Source organism: Sminthopsis crassicaudata, chromosome 2 (genome assembly GCF_048593235.1).
Source record: "Sminthopsis crassicaudata isolate SCR6 chromosome 2, ASM4859323v1, whole genome shotgun sequence".
Classification (NCBI taxonomy): Eukaryota; Metazoa; Chordata; class Mammalia; order Dasyuromorphia; family Dasyuridae; genus Sminthopsis; species Sminthopsis crassicaudata.
Window position 1 is genome coordinate 504,573,506 of NC_133618.1, and position 25,779 is coordinate 504,599,284.

At 39.0% G+C, this 25,779-nt stretch overlaps 2 protein-coding genes across 3 annotated transcripts; one reads left to right on the top strand and one right to left on the bottom strand.

Annotated features, from left to right (window-relative positions):
- SURF2 (surfeit 2) lies at window positions 1-8,079 on the top strand. Its single transcript, XM_074294033.1, has 6 exons — window positions 1-131; window positions 2,100-2,254; window positions 3,251-3,354; window positions 4,241-4,420; window positions 4,861-5,021; window positions 7,964-8,079. Exons 1-6 carry the CDS (start codon window positions 42-44, stop codon window positions 8,036-8,038), a joined length of 765 nt encoding a protein of 254 aa, XP_074150134.1. The 5' UTR covers window positions 1-41; the 3' UTR covers window positions 8,039-8,079.
- On the bottom strand, window positions 7,917-25,001 carry SURF4 (surfeit 4). Of its 2 annotated transcripts, none has more exons than XM_074294029.1 (6): window positions 24,738-25,001; window positions 15,069-15,255; window positions 14,325-14,401; window positions 13,728-13,771; window positions 12,811-12,997; window positions 7,917-11,059 (listed from the first exon to the last, which is right to left on the bottom strand). In XM_074294029.1, the coding sequence occupies exons 1-6, from the start codon at window positions 24,783-24,785 to the stop codon at window positions 10,793-10,795; spliced, it is 810 nt and encodes a 269-aa protein (XP_074150130.1). In that variant the 5' UTR covers window positions 24,786-25,001; the 3' UTR covers window positions 7,917-10,792. The 2 variants fall into 2 exon arrangements, with proteins under 2 accessions (XP_074150130.1, XP_074150131.1); XM_074294030.1 differs by lacking the exon at window positions 24,738-25,001 and adding an exon at window positions 18,935-18,956.
- Between the last annotated feature and the right edge of the window lie 778 nt (window positions 25,002-25,779).

Here is a 25,779-nt window from a genome sequence, read left to right on the forward strand (position 1 = left end):
GACGGCTGCTCCGCCGGGACTCACGTCCCCACCCCCGAGCCATGGCCGGTACCGACTCTGCAGTGCCGCCGGAGGTGCAGGAATTCCTCCTGGATCACCCGGGGCTGCAGTTGTGCCCTGGCGGGACCAAGGTAAGCGGGGAAGGGGCTGGACCCCGGGCACTCTAATGACCAGGTGTATGGAAGGGGAGACGGGCCCAGGGAGGGGACTGTGAGAGCCGGCAGTCGTCGCCTCCAGGCAGGGCCAGGACTCTCTCCGGATGGGGGATTCCTTTCCCTCTCGGGAGTCTGCGTGCCCACGCCCTCTAAAAGAGGAGGCGGCCGGGGAGTGCGTAAGAGTCCCTGCTCCGCCCCCCGGGTAAGGGGGCCTCCGTCCCGGAGCCGCTCCGGACCTCTGCGTGAGTCCAATGAAGGGTTGCATCGCTGAGTTGGGAGGCCTCTCCCCGCGGGATGGGGCCCGGAGTTCGGGCTCCCCTCCCCGTGTGCCCTTCTCCTCGCTGACGAGGACCGCGAATTCGGTGGAAGGAATGTCACCCACGAGACTAGGTTCGCAGGGACCTCGTCGGGCATCCCCGGCCTGGCCCACAGTATTCGGGTGGGCATCAAACATAATCAGGATCCGTAAAGAGCTTTTCCAAACGCTCTCTAGTCGCTAGCTACTCTTAACGTTAACACTTCGCAGGACTTGTTTCACTAGATCAGAGGTTCTTAACTAAAGTTCATGAACTTAAAATTTTTTTATAATTATATTCCATGATGACATTTCTTACTTTGTAATTCTTATGTAGTTCTTTTTATGAACTTAAAAGTATCTGAGTAAAGAGCCCCTAGGCTTTACCCAAGGGCCAAAGGGGTCTTTGACCCAAGGGAGTTTAAGGATAACGTTCTTTCCCTTTCATTCTCATCCCATCCCCTTTTCTTTGGGGATCCTTTAGTCAGTTTGAAAGGAAACTGAGGCTTTAAATAATGTCTTGCCTATTGGCACTCGGTGAGTCAATCGGTGAACTCCAGCCAAAACTGATCTTGTCTTTCTATTAAATCTGCCCCCTCTCTGTCCACTCTCCCCCCCTCAAAAAAAAAGGGATTGTCCTTTATCTGGCAGAGGGCTTGATAAAGAGTTGAAGGAAACCTGGATTCCTGTCTTGCTTCTGTTACTATCATAACTCTAGGAAAGTCCACTTTCCCTCTCTCATTTTTTGTGCCCCCATGTGTAAAAGGCCTGGACAAAATTATGCATAGTTGTTCCTAGCTTTATAATTTTTGGTCATATGCTCAAAAACCACTGCCTTACGGTAAAATCTTCAGCCCTCAACTCTGGAATGGCTTTAAGGAACTTGGATTCCAGTTTTGTAAAACCCTGAGCTGGAAGCCTGGAGAGTTCTCTGGTCCTTATCCTGCTGCTGACTGACTCTCTAGTTGTAAATCATAGGATTACATTCACATCGGGAAGGGAGATGTGAAGTCATTTCATTTACCACCTTCATTTTATAGTTGACAAGAAAAGCCTAGAAAAATGAAATGACTTGTCCACTGTCACATCATAGACGATCCAAATCATCCTGTTACTTTGGGCCAAAGTTTCCTCACTAGCAAAATAGGGATAATGTTTTACTGCCTGCCTAATATGTTGTGAAGGAAGTGGTTTGTAAAACTAAATGCCATGGAAATATGAATTATTACTGTTGTCACTTCCACATTACAATTTTCCCCTACATGGTTTTGATATATCATGGAGCCACATGACAAATTAAATGGGACCTTTTGGGGAGTTTTGTGGAATAGAGAAAAAGTTCAGAAACTCGTAAATGCATAAAATATATGCATAGTATTGTATAATGCCAACATATTTTATCTTTTGATACTATGGTAATTCAGATCTCTTCTCTGCTATGAAAGGAGGGCCAAAAATTTTTCCACAGATTTCCTGGTTCCTAAGTCCTGTGATGAGAAAGGGATAACTATATTCCTTTTGGATATATTTCCTTCAGAATGAGGTCCTTCAAGGAAATTGGCCCCTCTGAGCAGCAACCTTACACAGTGGCAGGATTCTGAGACTGGAAAATACAAGGACACTTAATCTTCCTCCTTCCTACCCTTCAGGTAAGGTGCAAATTGACAGGCCATGAATTGCCCAGCCGACTTTCCGACCTCCAGGCCTACACCAGCGGTAAGAAGTATCAGCGGCTGATTCGCACCGCCCAGACCTTTGACTATGAAGATTTTGAGCCGCACATCATGCCCAGCACCAAGAATCCGTATGTCCCTGGTGGAGGTTCCAGACAGCTACAACTTAAGAGTCATGAGGATAAAAACAGAAGACAATTCCAGGGACAGCTGGGTTTGGGCAAAGGAATTGTTTTGATGATTCATGTTAAAATAAGCTGAACATGTTCAGGGTCAGTGTTAAAATAACCCAGGATTGTAGTGGACTGATTCTTGTTTTTCATGGACAGGCTTCAGAAATGGCTCCAGCATACCAAAAGTAGAGAGAGGGGGAGATATGATTTAGAATTGGAATCAACATCCTTAGAAATTACTGAGATCAATTCTTTCACTATTTTATAAATAAGAAAACTGGAACTTGAGTGGTTAAGTAACTTATTCAAGGTTACACAAATTTGTGGCAGAACTAATTCTATGACTTGACTCCAAATCTAGTGTTCTACTTTCTATAATGACTTGGATCCCAGTTGAAATAGCCAGGCAAGTCTGAGGTATATTTTGATTCATGGCTTCTCACTGTTTGGAATACTTGGATAGAGACCCTTCACAGTAGGATTTCCCAATGGTAGGAGCAAAGAAAGCATTTTCTAGGGTTTGTTAGAACTTGAGTGTAGAGAGTTCATTCTGGTAGTAAGACAAACACTTAAGCATAAGTATTGACCTATAGACTGTTTTTCTGGCCATTGTGGATTTTGAGACAGCCATGCTGTTCTCCAGTTTGTCCTTAACAGGAAAAGACAAAGGAATCTTAAAGGGGGAAAGAAGACTTTTTCCTTTTCCTTGCCAAGGAATCATGTTAGTTGGCACAAATAGATGATGTGGTAAAGAGAACCAAGATTCAGATGCTGAGTCCATTATTAGTACTCATTTGATTTTTAAGCAAATTATCTCTCTTTTGTGTCTTATCTGTAAAAGAAAGGGATTAGAGTAGATGACCTATCAGGCCACATCTTGCTCTAAATCAATCTGGGATTCTGTAGTCTTAAAAATAAGGTGTTATCTCAACTTTCAATCCTCATACTCTTCAGGCACCAAATGTTCTGCAAACTCACTCTTCGGCATATCAACCGGCTTCCAGAGCACATCCTACGTCATGTTCAAGGCAGGCGCTACCAAAAGGCTCTGCACAAATGTAAGTAGAGTTGAAGTTAGGAAAGATGTCATACCCTATTTTTTGAACTCTGGATGGATTTTTGACAATCTTACTTCCGGAACTTTTAGAGAGGCAAGAACTCAGAATATTTAAACATTAACAGCTGAGAGAATGTTGTCTAATCTCTTATTTCCTCAGAACAGACCCTGATAATTTGACTTGCCCAAAGTCCTAATGTTAGTGCTAATTTCTTGATTCCAACTCCATGGCTCATTTTTCTTCTATGTATTAGCCCCTGCTAATGTGGGCAGTCATATTCATTATCTGGTAAAGTCCTTGATGCCTTTCCTAATAGGAGGTCCAGATGACTTGTGGCTTTTGCTTGTCACTTGTTAGTGTGTCTTTATGAGCTCTGGCTTTGGTTTGAGAAGATATTGGGCCAACTAGCGCTCATCCCAGAAGCCCCCACTTTCTTTCTAGGCCAAAAGTAATCAGGAGGAAAACTATATTGAATCCTAGCAGGTCTAAGAGCCTAATCCCCTCCCTTCCCCAGCCTAAAGAAGGATATCCTTGCAGGTGCCTATTTAGCTGAGATTTAGCTCTTCTCAATGCCTTGCACCTAGTAGGAACATTTGTGAAGAGAATTTAGTTTTCCCAATGCCAACCTGTACGATTTCTCACAATACATCTCCACAATTTGCTACATCTTCGCCTGCAGTTTCTACTTCTTGGCCATCATATATGACCAAGCTGTTAGCAGTTGGAGAGGTGAGGATCAAAAGTAGCATCAAACTGTTCCTCCATAAGAGCTAGATAGGTGGATATCATTCCATGGTTCACTCAACCCCCGGGGAACTTTGCAGATTAAAATAAGTCACAGTGCATGTTGGGATTTTTGTGGCATTCAGCTGACCTGTTTCCTCAGATGAAGAATGTCAGAAGCAGGGTGTAGAGTATATTCCTGCCTGCTTGCTGCAAAAGAAAAGGAGACAAAAAGACTTGATTGATGGTGACCAGCACTCCCGAAAAAAGGAGGATTTCTGGAAGCCCGATTCCAGTGATGAAGAAGACCAGAGTGATGACAGCATGACTGACTTATACCCACGTGAGCTGAACAAAGTCCCCTTTTACTTTTTTACTTTTAAATTTTAAATTATGTATAAAGTAGACCCATTATTCGCTATCTGTCTCTTGTTCTGTAGGTTGGCTTTTTAATTTTGATGTTTACCTAGTTGTTCCAACTCTTGGCTAGATCCCAGTTTTTCCATAGTGATAAGTCATTTTGGAAATAATTCACTTCATTCTGTTTTTAATTTTTTCTTGCCAATGTTAAAGTGAAAAAAAAAAAAAAAACTATCCCCTCTCCCCCCCATCCCGACAAATACCTAAAGTAAACACTATAGTGTGTAACAGAGACTATTGATGACACTTGGGGCCAAAATCCTACAGGTAGCACACTAGAGAAGTTGTTAACACCATATTCTAAGGTACACATACATTTTAGTCACCTTGGCCAGGGATGTAACTGGAATTCTCTTGTTACAGCTGAGCTGTTCACCGAAAAGAACTCAGGTGAAAATGGAGATGGCTCAAGGAACCACTTGACAGACATTGAAGATAATACACAACCTTCAAGAGAGAATGGCATTAACAGTAGAGGAGAGGAGATGGAGGTGGACAGGCCAATGTGCAGGAAGAGAACAAAGGTGAAAGTGCCCAGTCATGACATGTAGCTATCAATACCTCAGCAGTTTAGGTCTCAGTCTCAATGGAAGGCAGGGAAGCTCAAGATGACTGGTTAGTCTTCACCTCAGGTGGGCTGTTTGTGATGTAGTGGAAATCCCACAAGTAGCTAGGACTAGGCTTCACCCGAGCAGAAAAAAATCTTAGACTCACAGATTTAGAGGCAGAAAAGAACTCAGTCTCTTCAGTAACTTATACAAGGTCACTGAGGCAATTAGTAATTGGCAAAATCAAGACTCAAACTCAAAATCCAGGGCTCTTTCCCCATACTACAACACTGTTGTCCATTTTGTCAATGAACATTTATCAAGCACCCACTGTGTGCTGAGGATAGAAAGGCAAAAGAGCTTCTCTCAAGCTTACAGTCTAATAATGGGGGAGACAGCCGACAAGCAAGTTATATAGTGGATAAATAGGAATTAATCAAAATTAAAGCATTTGAATTGAGAGAATTTGGGAGAGACTTTCTGTAGAAGGTAGATCTTATGACTTGAAGGAAGCTAGAAAGAAATACTATGCATAGTGGACAAGCCAGTGAAAATGCTTGCAGTTGGCAAATAAGTAATTCATAGAGCAAGGAAACCAATATCACTGGATTGAAGAATATGGGGAATGAGTGACAGAGTGGTCAAGTATAAGAAGCCAGAAAAGGAGTGTGAAGTTAGCTAGTGAAGGGCTTTAAAGGCTAACTAGCATTTTACATTTAATCCTGAAGGAAACAGGGAGCTACTAAAACATTATTGGGGAGAGGGGATGTATAGTCAGATTAATGCTTTCTAAAGTCTAAATCTGAGAGTGGAGGATGACCTGAAGTAGGGAAACCAACCAAAAAGCTATTGTGGTAGTTAGGGCTAAGGGCCTGCACTTGAGTAGTAACAGTATCAGAGGAGATAAGGGAATGTATTCTAAAGATGGTATGAAAATAAAAATGACAGGTCTTTGCAACTGATTGGTGGTGGGTGAGGGGAAGGAATAAAGAGTGTTAGATCATACTTATTGAGCCTGGGAGACTTGGAAAGATAGTGGTGCTATATTGTAATTAATAGGTAAAAGTAACAGGGGATTTTGGAAGGGAAAGAAATTCAATTTTGGGTATGTTGAGTTTAACATGTTTATAGGACATCCAATTGAAAGTGACTAATAAGCTTGGAGAGATGTGAGACCAAAAGTCAATAGAAAACTAAGGCATCCTGGATGGCTGGTTTGAGAGTCATGGATATAGAGATAATTGAATCCATGGGAGCTGCTAAGAACAACAAAGTAATAAAATACATAAAGTAACATGATGAAACTTGATACCCAGGATTACTTAGTGGACATAAATAACTTGGATGAAGATATATCAAAGGGGACTGAGTAGGAACAAGTCAGATGTTTAGGAGGAGAATCAGGAGATTAATATCATGAAAATCCACAAAGAAAACTATTAATAACATAATAGAAGCTGCAGAGTGATCAATGATGAGGACTGAGAAAAAAGAGCATTGGAATTGGCACTTGAGAGAGATCTTTGTAGGCAGCTAGGTGGCACCAGGTGGCAGTGGATAGAGTTCTAGATCTGATCTTTGAGTTCATATGTGGCCAAGAAACTTGTAATATGACTCTAGGCAAGTTATTTAACACTAGTTACTTCAATTTTTCCATCTGTTAAAAATCAAACCACTATAATGTTTTTGCCAAAAAAATTCCAGAACAAAGAGTCAGACCCAAATGAAATGACTGAACAACAACAAAGATATCTTTGGTAACTTTGGAGAACTGTTTCAGTAGAATGCTGAGATCAGAAACCAAACTTTAGAGAGGAAGTAGAAGCTGTTGTAAACTACCTTGTCAACAAGTTAGGCAAAAAAGGGAGAAAGGATATGAGATGAATCATTTAGGAAGGGTTGAGGATGGAGGAGATATGGGTATGTTTGTAGGCAGCAGGAAAGCACTCAGTAGATAGGAAGAGATTGAAGAATATGCAGAAGAAATGAAAAATCATCACTTTTGCAAAGCTATTTATAATTAAAATGTTGCTGGATGGAGCAGCTAGATGGCGAAGTGGATAGAGAACCAGCCCTGAATTCAGGAAGACCTGAGTTCAAATGTGACCTGAGACACTTAACACATCCTAGTTATGTGTTCCTGGGCAAGTCACTTAACCCCAATTGCTTCAGGAAAAAAAAAAAAAAAAAGTCAGTTACAAGAGTTAGTCCGATTGTTAATCAACAGATTTGGCTTAAGAACATAACTTTAAAATCCCAGCTCTACTGTTTTATTTATTTGGAGATCATGGAGCAACTAATGAACCAGTGGTCATTTATTATGTACCTATGTATCAGACCTAATCGGGGCAGGTAAGGGTACAGTGGATAGAGCACTGGGCCTGACATCAGGAAGATCTGAGTTCAAATTTGGCCTTAGACCATGTTACTTGACCCATATTTGCCAGTTTCTTAATCTGTAAAATGAGCCAGAGAAGGAAATGGCAAACCATTCCAGTAACTTTGCCAAGAAGGAGCATGCAATTAGACATGACTGAATGACTGAACAACATGAACTATGTATCAATCTTCATTTTATCAGGGAAAATATACATGTATATATCTTTATATATCTATATAATCAATTAAATATTAGATAATTTGGAGGTGAGGCACTAGAAACTAACACAGTTATCAGGAAAGGTTGTAAGGAGGAAGTAGCATTAATGTCTTTCAGCTTTCCTTAGTTATCTCACCTGTAATATAAGGGAATTAAAGTAGATGACCTTTAAATCTATGACCCTTTTTATGTAAAAGAAAAAGACAAAACTATGTTTAGCTCTAGAATTCAAGTATCTTCCTTTTGTCATAAGAATAGAAAATCCAGTCCAATTTTCAAAGGTGATGTAAATTTTTAATTATTTTTGTTTCTATAATAGAAGTCGGTTTCGATGAAGTTGAAGAATCACCACCAAAACCCCAAGCGCTTCAAAAGAGGAACAGAAACAAAATAACTTTTTATATAATTGAAGTAATAAAGCTGATGAAGAAGAAAGTAGTAGCATCTTTGAAAACCAATGAAAAAGGGAGGGTTACCTGACCCATTTTGAACTACACTTATAGCAGTGGTTAATGAGATACTTCAAGCAGTCCATGTGGTAATCATCACTGTTTCTGCCTCTCTGGCTTTACATTTATTTCCTAGTCTCATTTTGGACATTTCATTGATTATATGGTCACACTAGATACAACAAATGCCATTATTTTATTTTGATGTTTGTTTCCAAAAATCAAAACATTTTCAAATACAACTAAGATATAAAATACAGCATAAAATGAGATATCTATTCTTTCCCACATGAAGCAAAAAAAAAAAAAAAAATTCAGAACACTTTTGCCAAAGCCAATTGTTGGTAAATACAAGTTTCTGTCCCTGCCCCAGACACTGGACCACTAAAATCACAGGATAGAAAAGAGAAGCAGCAAAGCCAAAAGGTCATGATGATCATGAGGAAGGGTCGCTGATGGCAGCACTGTTTCAGGTACTCATATCAGTCCAAGTTCTCCAACAATAAAGAGCCAACCTTTGGAAGAGCAGGGCTGAGAAGAATAGACTGCATTAGCTAAGATGTTGCTTATAAAGAAAATTTTCATTTAAGAGTAGCAGTTGATGGGCTTGCTAGGCTAGGTGGCATTAATAAAGGAGAAATGAATGGGACCTAGAACCAAAAAATTGCCTTTCTTTGGCTACAACACTGTTTATAAACCATTATAAAATGAGTTATCTCAATAATTAATTGAGAGAATATTGAACTTATTCAGCTTAACCTTAAAAATACTTGAAACCAGGGAGAAGATCAGTGTTTTGCTAGTAGGCCTGGTAGGGACAATATCTTCCCAGTTACAGTGTGGGCCTGGTATGTAATGAGAGGCTAGAGAAAAGTGTCACAGAGCTTGGCATAATATTTTGAGAAATAGTAAGCAGAAAAGTACTCTAGCAAGTACTCCTTAGGTACAAGTAATTAGAAAAAGGTTCCATTCTTCCATCCTTTGCAATTTCCAATAGTCTAAAATAGTCCCATTAATAAGCAGAAGGGAGAGGCATAAGTAAGTGTAGGCTTGGGATCCTTGGCCCAAAGATACATGTTGATAGGCTTTAACAATGGAAAGGAACTATTATTTGGAAAAGTTCAGGATGCTGTCATCCTAGAAACTCCCAAATTGGAATTAAATTTCCAGTATTAAATATTCTCTTCAAGATCAAAAAGGAGCCACTTAGCTCACTGCCACTAGAATAACATTAATTTGACTGCACAAGAAGGATCTAAGAAATGGGGAGGCGCTGCAAGAGAGGTTTTAACTTCCTCTGTAGCGTTATACTACCAATATGAAACACAGGGACACTTAAATATGATTGAAACAATACGCTGCGCCCTCCCTCCCAAAAAAAGAGAAACACAGCATAAGGCAATGTTAGAAAACTTTAAATACAGGATCAAGATCAAATCAGTAAGGCATCACACATTTAAAAAAAAAAAAAATTCGATTTGGCTGTATACAATGTAGGAAAAGAAAAGAAAAATCAAAAAATGAACAACAAAGCAACAGCCTCCTGAAATGGTAGACCCTGGGATAAAACCCAGTTCCTGGCCATAATCCTGGGAAAAATCCCTTAACAAAAGAAAAAGTCTGGTCATGCTAAAACCCATTCAGGACCCCAAACAGGGCTTCACAGTAAGCTAAGATCTTGCTCTGTGAGAAAAGAATGGGAGGCGTTGGTTTGAAAGCCTATTTTTCCCCCACTCCAAAATGGTGCTAAGTAGAAGCCTTTAGCAAAAGCCACTATCACCCTACCTGAGATGCTATGCTCCAACAGCACCCACTGCCTACCATGTCAAATATATCAACAAGGTCTGGCTCACTGCCTGTGAACCCACTGTAGGCAATTGCCCTGCTCTTATATTCCAAAAGGTCATGGCATCTTACTGTAACTGTAGTCAGTGCCTAAAACAAAGTCTACAATTGGCCCCCTTTTCCTATCATAAACCAACAAAGCTAAATCAGTGCAACTTTAGTGATGTGGGGGAAACACTGCCTATCCAAGACAGACCAATTCAAAGGGCTGTGTTGATGTGTCTTCTTGCTACTCTTTACACAGAGCTGTCTTCATGGGCCTCACTGTGTCAGTTCTAGTAGAGTGTTAATACTGTATTTCTTTGGGTTTTTGACTTTTATCATTTTTCCTACAAAAGCCATTATAGGGGAGAGGAGAATATTTAATGATGTTTAAAATAATGTGATATTTGGCCTGGGTATCTCAAATCCATTTAGTAGTTCTAGCTAAAAATGTAAACAAAAAAAAAAAACAGAGACCACCACATTGAATGATACAGTTGTGTATCTGCTCACAGTACAGCTTGAAAAGTCCCTTCCCTCCCTCCCACAAAAAATTATAATGATCAGGATCAGCCAAGCTGCCCATGCAGATGAATTTCAAGAGCCCTCAGCTAAAGGGTGATATATTAATTGTTTAGGCTGGCCAACCTAAAAAAAATAATATATATATATATACTAAAATTTGGGACTGAGCATGCCTCCAAAGCAGATTTAACCATCAATTTCAGATTGTGTCACTGTAAATAAAGTTCTCAAAACATCTGTGCCTTTACCAGGGAAGAGTCAGGTACGCAAATGCTGGCAGTTTTGTTGAATCCACACTGTCCTTGATAGCCACTGGTTTTTCACTGGGGAGGGACACGGGGAGGCTGTTACCATTCCTTCTTCTTCTCATCCATGGACACACCACCAGGGCCCAAGGCAACCACGAGAAGCAAGCCTCCAATCACTGACATGGTTTGGAAGAAGTCATACTTGAGGAAGTCATGCATGGGTTTATAGACTGGGACGGTCCAGAAAGCATTGAAATAGACATTGATGCCAAACAACCAGATGACCAGAGTCAACGCAGCTAGCTTGGTTTTGAAACCAATAGCTACTAAAATGATCAAAGCTGTGCCCACGATGTTCTGAAGAATCTGTATTAATTCAAAATAAAGACAATTCAAGATGAATGTAAAGGAGAAAGAATCATGGAATCTCAGGCTACCTGCTCCAACTCATACCTCAAAATTAATACCTATATGTAATTGGTCACCTAGCCTTTGCTTGATGGTTTGTAATGTTATGTTTAAAATAGGTATCAAATACCACCTCAAGATAGAGGGGATCTGAAGCAATCAAACATAATATAGTTAATGTTTGTTATCTAGCAAGACAAGGGTTTCTACCAAATGAGAGCTTTCAGATTAAAGAATAAATGAACTAAAAGATGACAAAATCATTCACTTCTATGAATAAAGTTGGAAAAAACCCCTAAAGACAGTATTATGAGCTGAAAAACGAATTCTACCTGTCCACTTAATCTTATTCTTTTTTTTTGTCTTCTCTAAGATCTTATTTCAGTATCCCCTTGTTTTATTTCCTTTATCTTCACAGGCTCTTTCCCATTTGCTTATAGACATGCTCTGGTCTCACTAACTGTAAAAGTCTTTCCCCCTTATCTCCTTCCACTTCCCTGCTAGCTACGTTGACATCTCTACCAATCCACCAAACTACTTTTCCACGAGGCCTACTTATTCATCCACCTGGCCATTTATGCCTACTAGTGATTCTCTCCTTGGACTGACTACACTATACTACAGTTCTATCCAATAGTACTCTTCTCTTTCCTTCATTTGCTCCTTCTGACTTCTCTACTTGGCTATAATCCTAAGTATTTTCCCTAGACCCTCTACTCTCATATCTTAGAGAAATCTTAATCTTTATTCAATGACTCCTTTATCTGTTTCTGGAAAATTTAAAGTCCTTAGTCACACTTTCTTAAGGCCCACTGCAATCTGATTCCACTTTACTCTTCCAGTCATACCTCATATTACTAAATGCAGCCTACTCTTATGCTCTAGCCAAACTGATCTACTCTGTTCCTCAAAATGTGCCTTACACCTCCAATGTCCTTGCTCATAATGATCTCTATAAATAAAATGTTTACTCTCTAAATTTTTTACCTGTCCTTTAAAGACAAATTCAAAATATAATTTCCTCCATAGTCTTCCTAGATTACCTTGAGCAGCAATAACTCTCAGATACCACACAGCCCTTTATATTATATCTTTCTAATACACATTATTAGTGCTATAACTCCCTTGACAGTAAGTTCAGTACCCAATCTAAATTTTGTATTTGTGTAATAGATAGTCAAACTGGTTATCATTACAAGTTGCCTCCATACCCATGGCGCATGACAGTCTACTTGAATGCTTATACCAACCTTCCTCATAGTCTTCAGGCTTTATAGAAATTAAAATTAGCCCCTCACAAAAAATTAGGGTAATGAATCTCTGGTCTCTTTCAACTAAGGATATCTGTTTAAATTATGTATATTCCTCCCTGCCTCAACTTAAAAAAAAAAAAAAAAAAACCCACACATTTACTGTCAACTCCAAAGATAAGATATGTGCTTAACTTTGCTCCTTCTGGAAAAACAGGTAGTCCACAAAGTATTCAAATCCATATGTAGAAAGCAATACTTTATGACTCAGCTCTACTTGCTCCTTTACTCATTTACTAGTAATTGAGACAATATATCCAAGGTAAAAATCCCATCCCAATGCTTTGAACTCAGGAAAACAAGACAGGATAAAGATATTAAGTGCCTACCAAGAAATTGAGGTAAGATACTATTTTGAAGAATATAGACATTTTTTGGAAGAGACTAAAAAACACTTACAGAAAAGAAGCTGGCATCAAAGTGAAGAAGCGTCATGAACATCAGGACCAGCAATACCCTCCCACCAAGCTGCATGTACTGTTTGGGTGAGCTCTCTCGCATGGTTGGGACCCCTGCAAACATGCTTTTCCCTTCAGAACGGGACTCAGCCAAGAGCAGCAACAATCCTCCTCCTAAGGCCAGATTTCTGGAGAACAAAGAAATGGGAACAAAAATATAAAAAACTATTGGCCAAAGATCAAAACTAGAATGGGACTTGGAAAAGCTAATTAACAATAAATTAGAAAGGGAAATCTCATCAGTTTTAAAGACTGCAATGTTTTTCTTCTCTTTATCTCTCTAAGCAGGCAGAGAGCTGGGGCTGCTATCAGGAAACTCAAATCTGGTCTCAGACACTTATTAGCTATGTGACCTAGACAAGTCACTAAAACTTCACTGTGTCTCATTTTTCTCACCTATGAAATGGGGATAATAACCCTTATACAAGAGTCCTTAATCAGATTACATTGTTAAGTGCTCAGTGTAGTATCTAGTATACATTTAATAAATGTTTTTCTCTTCTCTACATGCTCCAAGACAAGTAAACCAATAACAAATATATCTATAACCAAATAATCCCTACAAGCTATAACATCCCAGGCAAGGTTTCACTGCCCTCCATTAGCAAACAGCAGTCTTATATCTGATAGGTTTGTACAAAACAGTAGAAAGAGCATGGAAATAAAACTATATACTGGTACTGATATGGCTTTGCTTGGGTCTATTGAGATTAGGCCAAACATTTATGAACCTATCTGTCTTGGGAAAGGGAGTCTGCTCTCTTACCATTTCATTCTAAGTTCTGGAGTGCCTGACTGTAGGGATACCAAAAAAAATCAATCAACCTTCATCCATTTTAATAATTACAATGCACATACCTCATCAAAAATTTGAGATCCCATAAAATGCTGTATGCAATTGTCTGTTGAAGAAAAACAAGAACACACAGTATTAGTCCTGGAATTCTCAAACTCTTGTCTATCACCCCAAAAGAACTATTCAAATTACTTTTACAAGATACTAGAATTATTTAATAGAATACAGAAGACAACTATAATCACCATGCTTTGACTTAAAGACATAATCTTACATTGGCTCTGATGATTTATAGTGTCATTACATCAGACAAATCAAAGGAACAAGTACTCTTAATGAAGTTAATCGGGCCTATAAACTCATCTCAATATTACCCATGTGGCAACTGAAATTTAGCAAAAAAAAAAAAAAAAAAGTGCCCAATAAAATACTGGATATCTAGGCATTTGAAAAGTATTTTAAGAGAAAGAATTTAAAAGCACTTTTCAGCTAATTAGGGTTTTTTAATGTTTCTAGAAAAACTATGTATCTTCAAAGAGGTGAGAGATGATTAGCAATCAAACAGCAAATTTGTGGGTGATATCTAAACATCAGAAATAGTTTTTCAAAAAGCCTTACTGCACTAGATCATTGAAAGCTAAGTAAAGATTTCAACTTACCTGTAATGCTATAATTCCAAAGAGTCCAAAACAGGCATATTGTACAAAGTTTCTGCTCAATACCAAGATACAGCCAGCTGAGAAGTAGAATGGAATGGTAAGAATTAATGACTACTAGAAGAAATGAGTAACTAACATTTTCAAGAAGTACTATAATTTCTCCTTATATGTAATTATGGCAATAAAAACACTCTTCTTAGGTAAAAATAACCACTGGGAGCTTTTAATATTATGAAAATAGAATAGTACCAATGATGAGGGCATGATATCTTAATTATTAAATATACAAGTATAAGACCACATGAGGGCTTACAGAATGAATAACTTCAAAAAGCCAAATTATCTAGTAATAAATATAGCCAACTACTACGAAGAACTTTAACTTCCTCTATGATAAACTTTCTTTACTTTGCCTGAAAAACTCAACATATATTTGAATCTCTATAGCACAATATACTTCTCATTTTCTGACACTATCTTATATGGCTAGCTGTTTCACCTGGTATTTCCAACAAGGCTAAGCTGCCCAAGAGGTAGACCTAGGTCTAATTTTTCATTTGTATTTTTTACAGTAACAATACAGAAGTGTTTGCTAATAATCAAGAATGTATGCCTTTATAGCCTGAAGAACTTGTGACTATGATGGAGTTTTAATTCAGTATAAATGAAAAGATAGTAAAACCATCTATCTCCCACCAACGTCATTAGCCAGATAGATAACATAAGATCTTTTTAGTCACTTACTCAACTGCCCAAGCAAATTTAAGAACACGAAGATAGAGGCGAGGATGTAGCCACAATTCCAGGTTGCATCAATATAATCTCTCTGTTCACTCCACTGGAACCACATTCGAATGCCATCTTCCAGGAAGGTGCTAATAAGACACAGGCGTGCCACATGAGGAAGGTACTGCTTTGTGACTCGAAGAAACTATTGAGACAACAAAAACCAAAACAATGAAAAACAAGAAACAACAAAGCTGGGACCCCCAAATGCCAAAGACATGCATCTCCTTCAGCTATGGATAAGCATTCATCAGCTATTTTCCTTATTAGTTTCTTCATAGCAGTCATTTTCTAAGCACATCAGCTGTTAGTTCTTTTTTCATTGAGCCATTCTGTAAAGGGCTATCACCATATCTATGGAAATGAATGACTGTACAGCAGACATAGCAGGGTAAGCAGTGATGAAAACCTTTTCCATATAACCCACTCTTTCAGTTCTAGAAAGCCTGTCTACATGGTGATTAACAACTCTATGTCCAGAAGACAGGAAGCACAGTTTTGGTTATACAAAGAATCAATCTAACTGCATCCAATGTAATTGTTATTATGCTGTACTCTTCTCAGTATAGAATTCTGTTGGAAGCCACATGAATTCCTAATTCTGGGAAAGCTAAATTGGATGAACCCAGGACATCTGCCAGGTTCACCAGAAATCCCGATGGAATAATTTGCTTACTTACTCTATTTCAAAGCTCAGGTGCAATAAATGACAAAACCCAGACACCAAAGAGAACTAGTCTGTGGTCTATCAAGAATCTGATTATTCTTAAAGGATTTAAACCTAAAAGATCTATATATATTATTTTGTATCATCTGCCATATACATCAGTGAAAATGTGAACATGAGACTTTTAAAAAGAGCTATGCACATGATGTTTAATAACAAGGAATGTTATAATTAAAACAAAACCACCTATGATACACTATGATTACCTCTTACATAAGAGAAAGTTTTGTTTTGTTTTTTTAATCAGATAGGAGGATGAATTAGTGAAATAACTAGCAAATGCCACAAAAGATAAAGTACGATTATGATTGCCTTTGGTTCTATGCTTACATAACATTTGGGCTGTGAGACACAGTACATTGTAAAATGGAACGAAAAGATGTTATTTCATACAACACATACACTTCTCTTACTATTCATGTTTAAGATCCAAATCAAAAAGAAGATGGGGGTGAAGAAGAGGACACCTAATATAATAGACATCAAGAAGAAAGAGACAGTAGGATAACTACCCACATTAAGTGATTTGTCAGAAACCAACACAAGGGATGTGCCAAGTTGTTTGAGTCTAAAGGGTGGGTATCTATAAATAAATGCAAGTATTCTATTCCAGGACTAATATCAGTGTTGGAATAAGAGGAGCTCCTTTTATATGATTTCCTAAACACCAAGCTGAATAAAGTTCTAGAAACTTCAAACTGAAACTACACAACAGGAGCGTCTGGTAATCAGTATTTAAATTAGCTTTTAACCAAAAATCAATCTTTCCCAATCAATACTAAAGATAAGCTTCCCCCTTCTATCACAAAAGGAATCAAAGGAAATTTCCTCATTCTTATGGAAAGAAAATGGGTAAGAGAAATGAAAAAGCAGAATCAGGGAATAGCAGCACTGCTAATCAACTTACTTCAAAACTATTGATGTATCCAACAAAGATCTAAGTTAAGATCTTAGAGGAATTTTTTTTAAAATCTGTTCCATTGTTTAGATCCCAAGTTGTGCTATTTTTTTTTTAAGAACAGAGGAAAGGAAGAAAATCATAAAATATGATAAGAGGCTGACAGCCTATGACTTTAAATTGGCTTTGTAATACATTCATTATATAAATACATTCACAAAATCTAGCACCTAAACTGAACAGAAGGTATGATAGCATTTGAAATGATGCATACTTTCCAGTTTCCATCTAATACTCCAAACACTTTTCCAATGCTAAGCAACAACTTAATAAGCTACAATTAAGGGAGAATATAAACAGTTTAACAGATTTGAGATGTGGGTAGAGGGGGTTATAAGCTCTCATTTGAGTATTAATGACCTTTATATACTGAATTAAAAAGCACCAACCATATGATATATGCAGATAGCTAGTTATCTGAAAGCTGTAAAACAAAACAAAACATTCTTTTTTGTTAAGATATTAGGGGAAGACCTTAACCAGAGGGCCCTACAAATCATTTAGCAATAATAATAAAGACCAGACACTTCCAAAGAGCAAAAAAATCAAATAGAGGTAAGACATACAAGTTAAGAAGTTTTAATAACACCCCAGAAAGCATAATTATAAAAAATGTTTTCTCTTGATTACATACTAGCCATGTCTACTACTGACATGTTTAAACATCCACAGCTTCAAGAGCTGTTTTTCAATAAACAAGCAATAGAGTAAGGGTTCAAAATCCAGAGTGTCCTTTGCTGAAGAGAATATCAACACTCATATTGGCAGGCAGAGATGATGAATTCTTCAATGTCTCTGCTTTGCTTCAATATTAGTTTCTAACAATGATGACAATAAAAAATTCAAAACAAAAGGCAACAACATTCACATTAACTGCAGTAACCAATTTTAGTCCTGGAGAACAGATGATCAAAAACATTTCTTCTTAGAATTCTGAGGGACTACAACTACAGATTCAACTACTGCATATACTATCAGGTATGGTTGCTTTATCAGTTTTGCTTAATTGTTTTGCTTCATTACAAAGAAAGATCTGGGGAAATTACTAGTGTGGAAAAAAGCATCAATAAAACAAAAAATCCTTATTCAAAACAATAACTTGGGTGTTTAGGTCAAAGGCATTAAGATAGAATCTGGACATTGTTCCTTCCTTTATATAAAGTTGCAAACTATACAAAAAAATCTGACCCTCTTGTCTTAGAAAAATTTTTTAAAAATTCTTAAATCCCACAAACACAAATTACAAAAACAAAAAAGCTATCATAATATTAGAAGCAAACATTGATAAAGGTTACCAAGTGACTAATAAGTTCCTAAAGTAAACAAGCTGAGTCAGGTTATTGTAGTAAAAAGAGCACTGGATAAAGAGGTGGGTTCTAAAATCAACTCCAATACTAACTGGCAGTGAAATTTTGAGCAAATCACTTCTCTCCATCACTTTCTTTATCTCTATATAAAAGAGCTGAGCTGTATAATCTTAGAGATTATATATTTCAGTTCTAACATTCTGATAGATATCTAGATTTAGGAGCAGTTTAAGTTAGGGTATACATGAACTTACTACCCACAGTTTTCTTTCTGTTCTGAGCAAAAACTTGAAATTTTATTTAATAAAAGATGAAATCATCTTTTTTTTTTTTTTTTAGTCCTATACCTTATCCTTTGTTCCACAGATTGTTGGAACCAAAGAATTCATCATCTAGTGGCAAACTTGATAATACTATTTGACTACAAATCATAGATTCCCCCTTCAGACTCCAAAAAACCAGAATCCCAGGTGATTCAAAGAGCAATGGCAGAAGTAAGTTGTAGCACATGACTAGTGATGAATCATATGCAAGAAATATCACCCAGGAGATTGGCCAATCACGTATCAAAAGACAGACAGGCAACCTCAGTATCCACAAAATATAAAATTACCTATAACAATTTAAAGGTCCTTCAGTTCATTGGTTAGATACTTATGCCAACTGGTCAGTCAATAAATATTTATCAAGCATCTGCCAGGCACTGTGCTTAAGAGGAAATATGAACAAGAATCATACATGATGAAAAGGTGTGGATGATTTGCAGAACACACCTTTAAATGTTATATCATCATTGTCAAGATTATCAATTTACCAAGTATTATTACTTTACCCTTTGCTCTGAGAACAACTTTTCAACTAAGTCTTAGCATATCTTGCACTAGAGGCATTTCCTTTACAAAGGGAGTGCGAGATCCAGTCATCAAATCAGTAAATGATAACAGCATTAGCAGAGAACTAAAAAAAAAAAAAAAAAAAGTTGAGCAAAAGCACATCACTGACACTCGAACTGACAATGAGCATATAGCACAAAACATATGGAGCAATTCACAACACCCAAAGTACCAGATACTAACATGCAGCATAAACACTATAAGCACAAAGCTGCAAAATCAGGCTGATACTCGTTAGAAAAATATGAAGGGAAAACTAGCTCTGAAACTAACCGATGAGATCTTAAAAGGAAGAAAGAGAGATAAGACAATTAGTTAACTGTTACAAAGCAGGATTTTCATCAAAAATCTCTAAGAATCTTACAATCAAGTATAAATACAGAATACATAGTCTTAAGAATTAGGAAAACAGGATTTGTTTACATAAGATGCTGAGGTGGTAGTAGTGGGAGGGGGATTTGGGTTTTTTTGGGGGAAGAGGAGTGGTATAGCAAATTGCAGGGAAATAAATCAAAAAAGAATTGCTAAGAAGGTCATGTTTCTATCCACCCTACTAAAGAAAAAGTAGATTTTTATATTTATAGCAAGAGGGAAAGATGAAATTGAAGAAAGGCTCAAATTCTAATATTAATCAGATCTTCATCCAAAAATGTGACAAGTTAGTTTTCTTTTTGTCATTAAAGTTTGGAAATCTCCCTGAAAAGGGGATATATATACACACACAAACAAAAATCCACAAAGCTTAGAAAATTAAAGCCCATGGAGGAAAAAAGAGTCAGGAGTGACCCAGGCAGGTGACTCATACAAATCCTGCCAACACAACTCCAGGGTTTCCCTGGGAAGTCTCCCAGCTGAATACCACTCAGCAGGTTTGTGTTAGGGCAACAGAATGAAATTAGAGGTGATCTAGTAGCATTCATTAGTTGGGAGACAAAAGTTAAGGTTTTTTTTTTCCTTTAGTTAATGAGCCATGACAATTTGTGAAAGAGCCTAGCAGAAAACTTACTACCAGAAGTAACATAGAAGAGAGCACTATTTTAAGTATTTCGTTTTCTACTGAAGCCAAATTATATAGGTCATAATGGCTCAAGCAAAAACAAACTTATAGGAGAAAAAGAAATAAAGAAAAATAGGTATATACCCCTAATAACAAAAAAACTATTAACATAATAGAAAATATGGAGAGTAACTCACAATCCAAATTTGCTATTTATATGGATGAATATGCATTACTCATTATGTGACTTGTATCATGCTTCTGACAAGATTACTGAAGACAATTAATTCTTAAATACATATAATCAAAATCTGTGCTACTGAGGATGTTCTTCCTAGACTGAATTTCTCTAGGCAAAGTCTATCGATTAAGAAAAGCTTATAGAATCCAGTTCTTTACCTTAATAATAAATTAATCAGAAGTCATTCATTCACTGGATGAATTTAATAAACACTGGACAAATCTTATTTATGAGCATCTAAGTGTTTAGAAGTAAATTTTTTTAAGCTACCCTAATAAGTTTTTAATAAGCGGACACAGTTTGGTACTCATCAATCACAAAAAAAAAAAAATAATAAAAAAAAAAATGTATTATGAGCCTACTTCATGTCAGGTCCCTGGAGTTCTACATTGAAGTTTGTAGCCCCTTAATCCATTCTTTAATGGCTTCTTCCTAAAGCAGCAAACCTCAAGAACTTTACAACATTGTAGCAACAAAAGAATCCTAGTGCTGAATTATTTGGTCAAAGGGCTCAGCACCGACCTTGGTAATTCAGACATTCTGTACAACCATCAAGGATTAGGTTGATTCAGTTACCCCTCATTTGACAGAATGTATGTCCACCTTACCAAGAGAAGACACCACAGCCCAAGCTAAAACTCAAGTGGGACTCTGGTTGCATTTCTGATTTACTGGTCAAATAAACCCATTCATTTTATGATGTTTTTGTTTCCTTTACAAAACCTTAAGGAAAGGTAAGAGAAAATGGTTTTGTCCTCATATTATCCGAAATGTTAATTCAGTATTATTTCCCTGCTCATTTCAAATCATATCAAAGATATTTTAGGCAGTTGTTTATATAATCCATCTTAAAAATCTTATTTAATATTGATAGCATTCTCTGCAATGTAAGATGAGAAATTTGGGGGACAGAGAAAGAGCAATCAGCAGGGAACCATCAGCTCTTAAGTGCTAGAGATGGAAAGTTCTAAGAAAACTAAAGCCACCCACAGAGAAATGTCATTTTGATTTCACTTACATATCTAATGCTTTCCATCTTACCAGAAGCAATAAAAAGCTTCTTCCCTTCATTCTCTAAAAGAGATAAAGAACTTAATTGAACTTACATACAAGTATTAAAAAGACAACAGAGATTTACCTTAAATTAGTGAAAGTAACATCTTATCTCTGGGACTGAAGATGCTCAAACATATTCAGTATAACTCTACAGATATATTCTAACATTATCCAATTTACAATTTACAATAGCCAATATACATCTGACTACTGCCTCAATCTAACTTATTATTGACTTTTTTTTTCTTAATTTCTGACTGAAGGAAAAGAAAGGAAAATAGGAAAAGGGAATCAATCATATGAGGGCCTGCTATATTCCTAATGGTTTATTTCATTAAATTTTTCTTTTAAAAAACAGAGAAAATAAGACAAAAAAAATTACATAAAGTAGTATATTAAGTAAAATTTCCCTTTTTTTGAACATCAGAATGACAGTGTTATCTAGGCAATAGCTAAAAAAGAGATTTGTTATGAAATGAAATTTCATTAGCCAAACAGATTTTCTAAGAGGCTGAAAATTGATGATATATGGATCCCATAGTTTTAAAAGAATAATTATTTTTTATTTATTTTTTTTTTTTGCTGAGGCAATTGGGGTTAAGTGACTTGCCCAGAGTTACACAGCTAGGTAGCAATAAGTGTCTGAGACCAAATTTGAATTCAGATCCTCCTGACTTCAGGGCTGGTGCTTTATACACTGCGCCATCTAGCTGCCCCTAAGAATAATTCTTTAAGAAAGTTGTTACTTGGGAAAGAAATGGTGCCATTAAAATGATCTTTTTTTTCCCCCTGACAAATATTGGGCAAAAATACATACAATTTAAGGCACAGACCAATTCTTTTTGTGGGTATGTATAATTTTCTTACCCAAAATGATTGTACAGAATGAAGACACATTATACAAATCTAATACTGAGGATACAAACCCAGGAATGAAGAATGACTGGAAGGTTTCTCCAATTTAAAAATGTATACTCCACAACTAATTTGGAAAGAAGATATTAATATTAACCCTGTAATTAAAATTCCTCCAAGAAAAACTACCCTTAGCTGAATATGGCTTTTCATTTTGATAAAACTCTACCAATATTCAGAGTATCTGAGAAAGTGCAATATATCTACTTACACAGATATTAAACTACTTTTCAATTTGTAAATATGTCAGACTACTACAACATTCAAATAATTATTGTGCTAATTTGTTAAATGGGAGATACCCGGAGCTAGGCCTGCCCTACCCCCCTTCTGGATAAGATCTTGCTGATCTAGTTTTAAGAACTTTTAACAATTGCTCAATTATCTATTTATTTCAAGGTTTTCCCAGGAATGCCACCTGCATACTTTTAGAATGGGGAAACCTGCTCTAGTATACTCTTCAGCAGGAATATGCAGCAATTGCCCATTTAAATGAACGAAGGGCAGTCTATCCAACACAATTAGAGAGATCTTTTCACTTAACACTCATACAGCGGCAGAGAGCAGATACTTGTTAGATATTTCAAAAGAGGTGAGAGGCAAGGTTGAGGCCTAGTTTCTCTTTGACTTTAAGAGTACACATCTGCTCTCCTATGACCTGCAATCTGACTGAACATGATGTAGATGAAACCTCCTGGGCCTTCCAGAGATATAACTTGGATCCAAGGGAAATGAAAAAGAACAGAACATATTGCTCACCCCTGGAAGTCAAACGCCCCAAGTCTTAGAGGAAGGGGCCTTTAGCTAACAATATTACCCCAAATTGAGTGGATTTCTCTGCTTCTGGGAAGGGGATGGAGGACAGAGTACCCAGATAGATAGTAAGGAGGAGAAGAATGTAAATCTTTAATCCAAAATGACCAAATCTCCAAGCATCTCAAAGATTTGAACAATCTGCTTAGGAGGATAGAGTCCAAAGCTGAGCCGTCCTCTGTACTACTCTAGACCCCAAAACGAAGTCTTTCAACCTACCTGCTTTGTAGCTAAGGCCCCTAGCTTCATCAGAAACCTTTTAATCAAATACTAGTGAGATTGGAGTACAAGAGTAAAAATCCAGAGAAACCGGGGGATGTGGGGAGGCCTAGTTCCAACTGCAATTACCAAGGTAAGGTATGTTGTTGAGGAGTGCAAAGAAGAAAAAAAAAAAAGCCTTAGGGGCAAAGAGCATTACAGCATTACAGTAACTTTATAAAAGGCACATAAGGCAGAGACATTATAAAGGACTGTTATCCAAAGAGATTAGAAAGATTTGGGGGAAATGTTATAGGAGAAAGGGGGTGGGGGAGAAAGTGCACCAGAAAGGATAGTAAAAAGAACTGGGAGTAAGGGAAATGGGAAAATGAAATAGAAAAGCTGAGGTCAGAAGGGTATTATAGAAATGATTCACAGCTCTGGAGCTAGGACATAAAGTACCAAAACCATAGGGAATTGAATTGCATTACATAAAAAGATGCAGGGAAGGGCAAGATCCAGAATACAAAGGTGTGGGAGGCATTATAGGAATTGGGGTGATTCGCAGAAAGGGGAAATCTCTGGGAACTATGGGAAGTGCCTTCCACTGCGACATAACTGGTGATAAAGACACCAGGGGAGGGGGCATACACAGATAAGGAGGGCTCCTAAGTTGGAAGGCAATAGATAACTGAGATGGGAAGGGAAGGTGCAGTTGGGGGGGGGGCAGAAGTAAGCCCAGAGTGGGGTGGCCCCAGAGAGCCCCTGGGGAGGAGCAGCAGGACAGAAGCGCTGGGGTACGAGGGAAGGGTGAAGCAGCTCAGTATAAAGTGAGACTTTACAATATAGTATACAGGGAGGAGATATTCGGGAAGCTAACAGGGAGGGAGCAGGAGAGTTTTACGAGTGGGGAACAAAGTATAAATGGGGGGTGGACTGCTCTGGGGGTGGAAGCACAGGAAAAAATTCTGGGGTGAGGACTAGTGGGGGGCCCGGGACCAGGCGCAGTGTATGGTTCAGTACGGAGAAATGGGGTACAGGAGGGAGTTCTGGGGGTAAGAGTACAGTACAGGGACACAAAAAGGGGCTCTGGAAATGGGAGCAGAGTAAAGAGATCTAGAAGTGGGGGTACAATAAGATCTGGGGGTGAAAGGTACAGTAGAGGACTCAAGGAATGGGGAAAACAGTAGGGAGTTCTGGGGTAGGGACAGAGCAGGGAATCCTGGGGATTGGGTAGTAATGGGGAGCTTTGGAGAGGGGGAGCAGTGTTGGGGTTCAATACCAAGAAATGGGGTGCAGGAGAGAATTCTGGCGGTGGGGGCACCGTGTAAGAGAGTTCTGGGGTGGGGCCTCAATGGAGGCTTTGAGAATGGGGGTGAGGGGCTCAAGAGACGGGGGCTCAGGTCAGGGGGCGCGGCCCGGGGCCCCTGATTGGGGCGGAGCCCCGCGGGTTGGGGGAGGCGCAGCCTGGGCCCCCCGCCCCCGGCCCCGGCCACGCCGCCCCTCCCGGCCGACCCCGCACCTGGTCCGCGACGTCCTCGGCGGTGCCCATCAGGTCGTTCTGGCCCATGGCGGCGGCGGCGGCGGCGGCGGGAGGGCTCGACTCTGGCTCCCTCCCGTGTGGTGCTGGCGGCGGCTCCTCCTCCTCCCGCTCCCGCTGGGGCCTCCACAGGAAGTGGCCTCAGCCTCCTCGGCGGCAGCGGCGGCAGCGGCGGCGGCGGCTCCTGCTGCTGCCACGTAGGCCAAGCCTTAAAGGGGCCGCAGCACAGCCCCGCTCCCGGCCCGGGGGAGGGGGAGGGCCTTAAAGGGCCCGCTACCGACCGTCCCCGACTGAGGCGGGGCAGAGAGGGGCGGGGTTGAGGGGGGGAGGGGCGGGGCTGAGGGGGGGAGGGTCTTTCTCTGACCCTTCCTAGTGTATATTCCTAGCTCCAAAACCTAAACCTAGACACCTAAACCCTGAGGGGGAAGTCACTTGCCTCCTATCTAGTACACCGCCAGGCGAGGATTCGAAAGCTGGGCAAATCCCGCGCTCTCCCCAGTCTCGTCTTTCTGGGCTTTTCTTTCTTTACAAATGGTAAAACCGAGGCCCCCAAATTTGCTCAGATTTGAACAGTGAATGTCAGAGAGAGGGTATTAACTCTGGCCCGGGAACTCACGCTCTGAGCGCTAGCGCTCGACGGCTGTGGGGAGGGGCGGCGGTGGCGCGTTTACAAAATGAATGGATGAATGAATGAGCACTGCAAGTGATAAAGCCAGGCTCTCGGGAGGAACCTTGGGCCGGGGCCAATATGCGAGAGAGCTAAGGGGGGGAAGGGGGGCAGTGGTGTTTGAAGGGAGGACACGGCAGTAATGGGAAATAGAATGCTGCACAGATGAAGAAAGCGAGGCCCCCAAAAGAAAGTCGTCCGCGTCCGCAGGGAAGTCCTGGGCGAGATCAGCCTGACCCTTCTCTCTACACCCCGCGTAGTTTCTCCCAGACTGGGAAAGCGAGGGTGAGAAATGCAGCCCTTAAGAAATGAGTGAATGAATGAAGGAACTAATTAATGGAAACCACCAAGCGCTGG

Excerpts from the sequence above, each read along its gene's own strand:
- SURF2 (XM_074294033.1), top strand. The coding sequence starts at position 42 with ATGGCCGGTACCGACTCTGCAGTGCCGCCGGAGGTGCAGGAATTCCTC. Across the intron at positions 3,355-4,240 it reads CCAAAAGGCTCTGCACAAAT|ATGAAGAATGTCAGAAGCAG; the intron begins GTAAGTAGAGTT and ends CTGTTTCCTCAG. Across the intron at positions 5,022-7,963 it reads TGTGCAGGAAGAGAACAAAG|AAGTCGGTTTCGATGAAGTT; the intron begins GTGAAAGTGCCC and ends TTTCTATAATAG.
- SURF4 (XM_074294029.1), bottom strand. The coding sequence starts at position 24,785 with ATGGGCCAGAACGACCTGATGGGCACCGCCGAGGACGTCGCGGACCAG. Across the intron at positions 14,402-15,068 it reads AAATTTGCTTGGGCAGTTGA|CTGGCTGTATCTTGGTATTG; the intron begins GTAAGTGACTAA and ends TCTACTTCTCAG. Across the intron at positions 13,772-14,324 it reads TTGGAATTATAGCATTACAG|ACAATTGCATACAGCATTTT; the intron begins GTAAGTTGAAAT and ends TTTCTTCAACAG.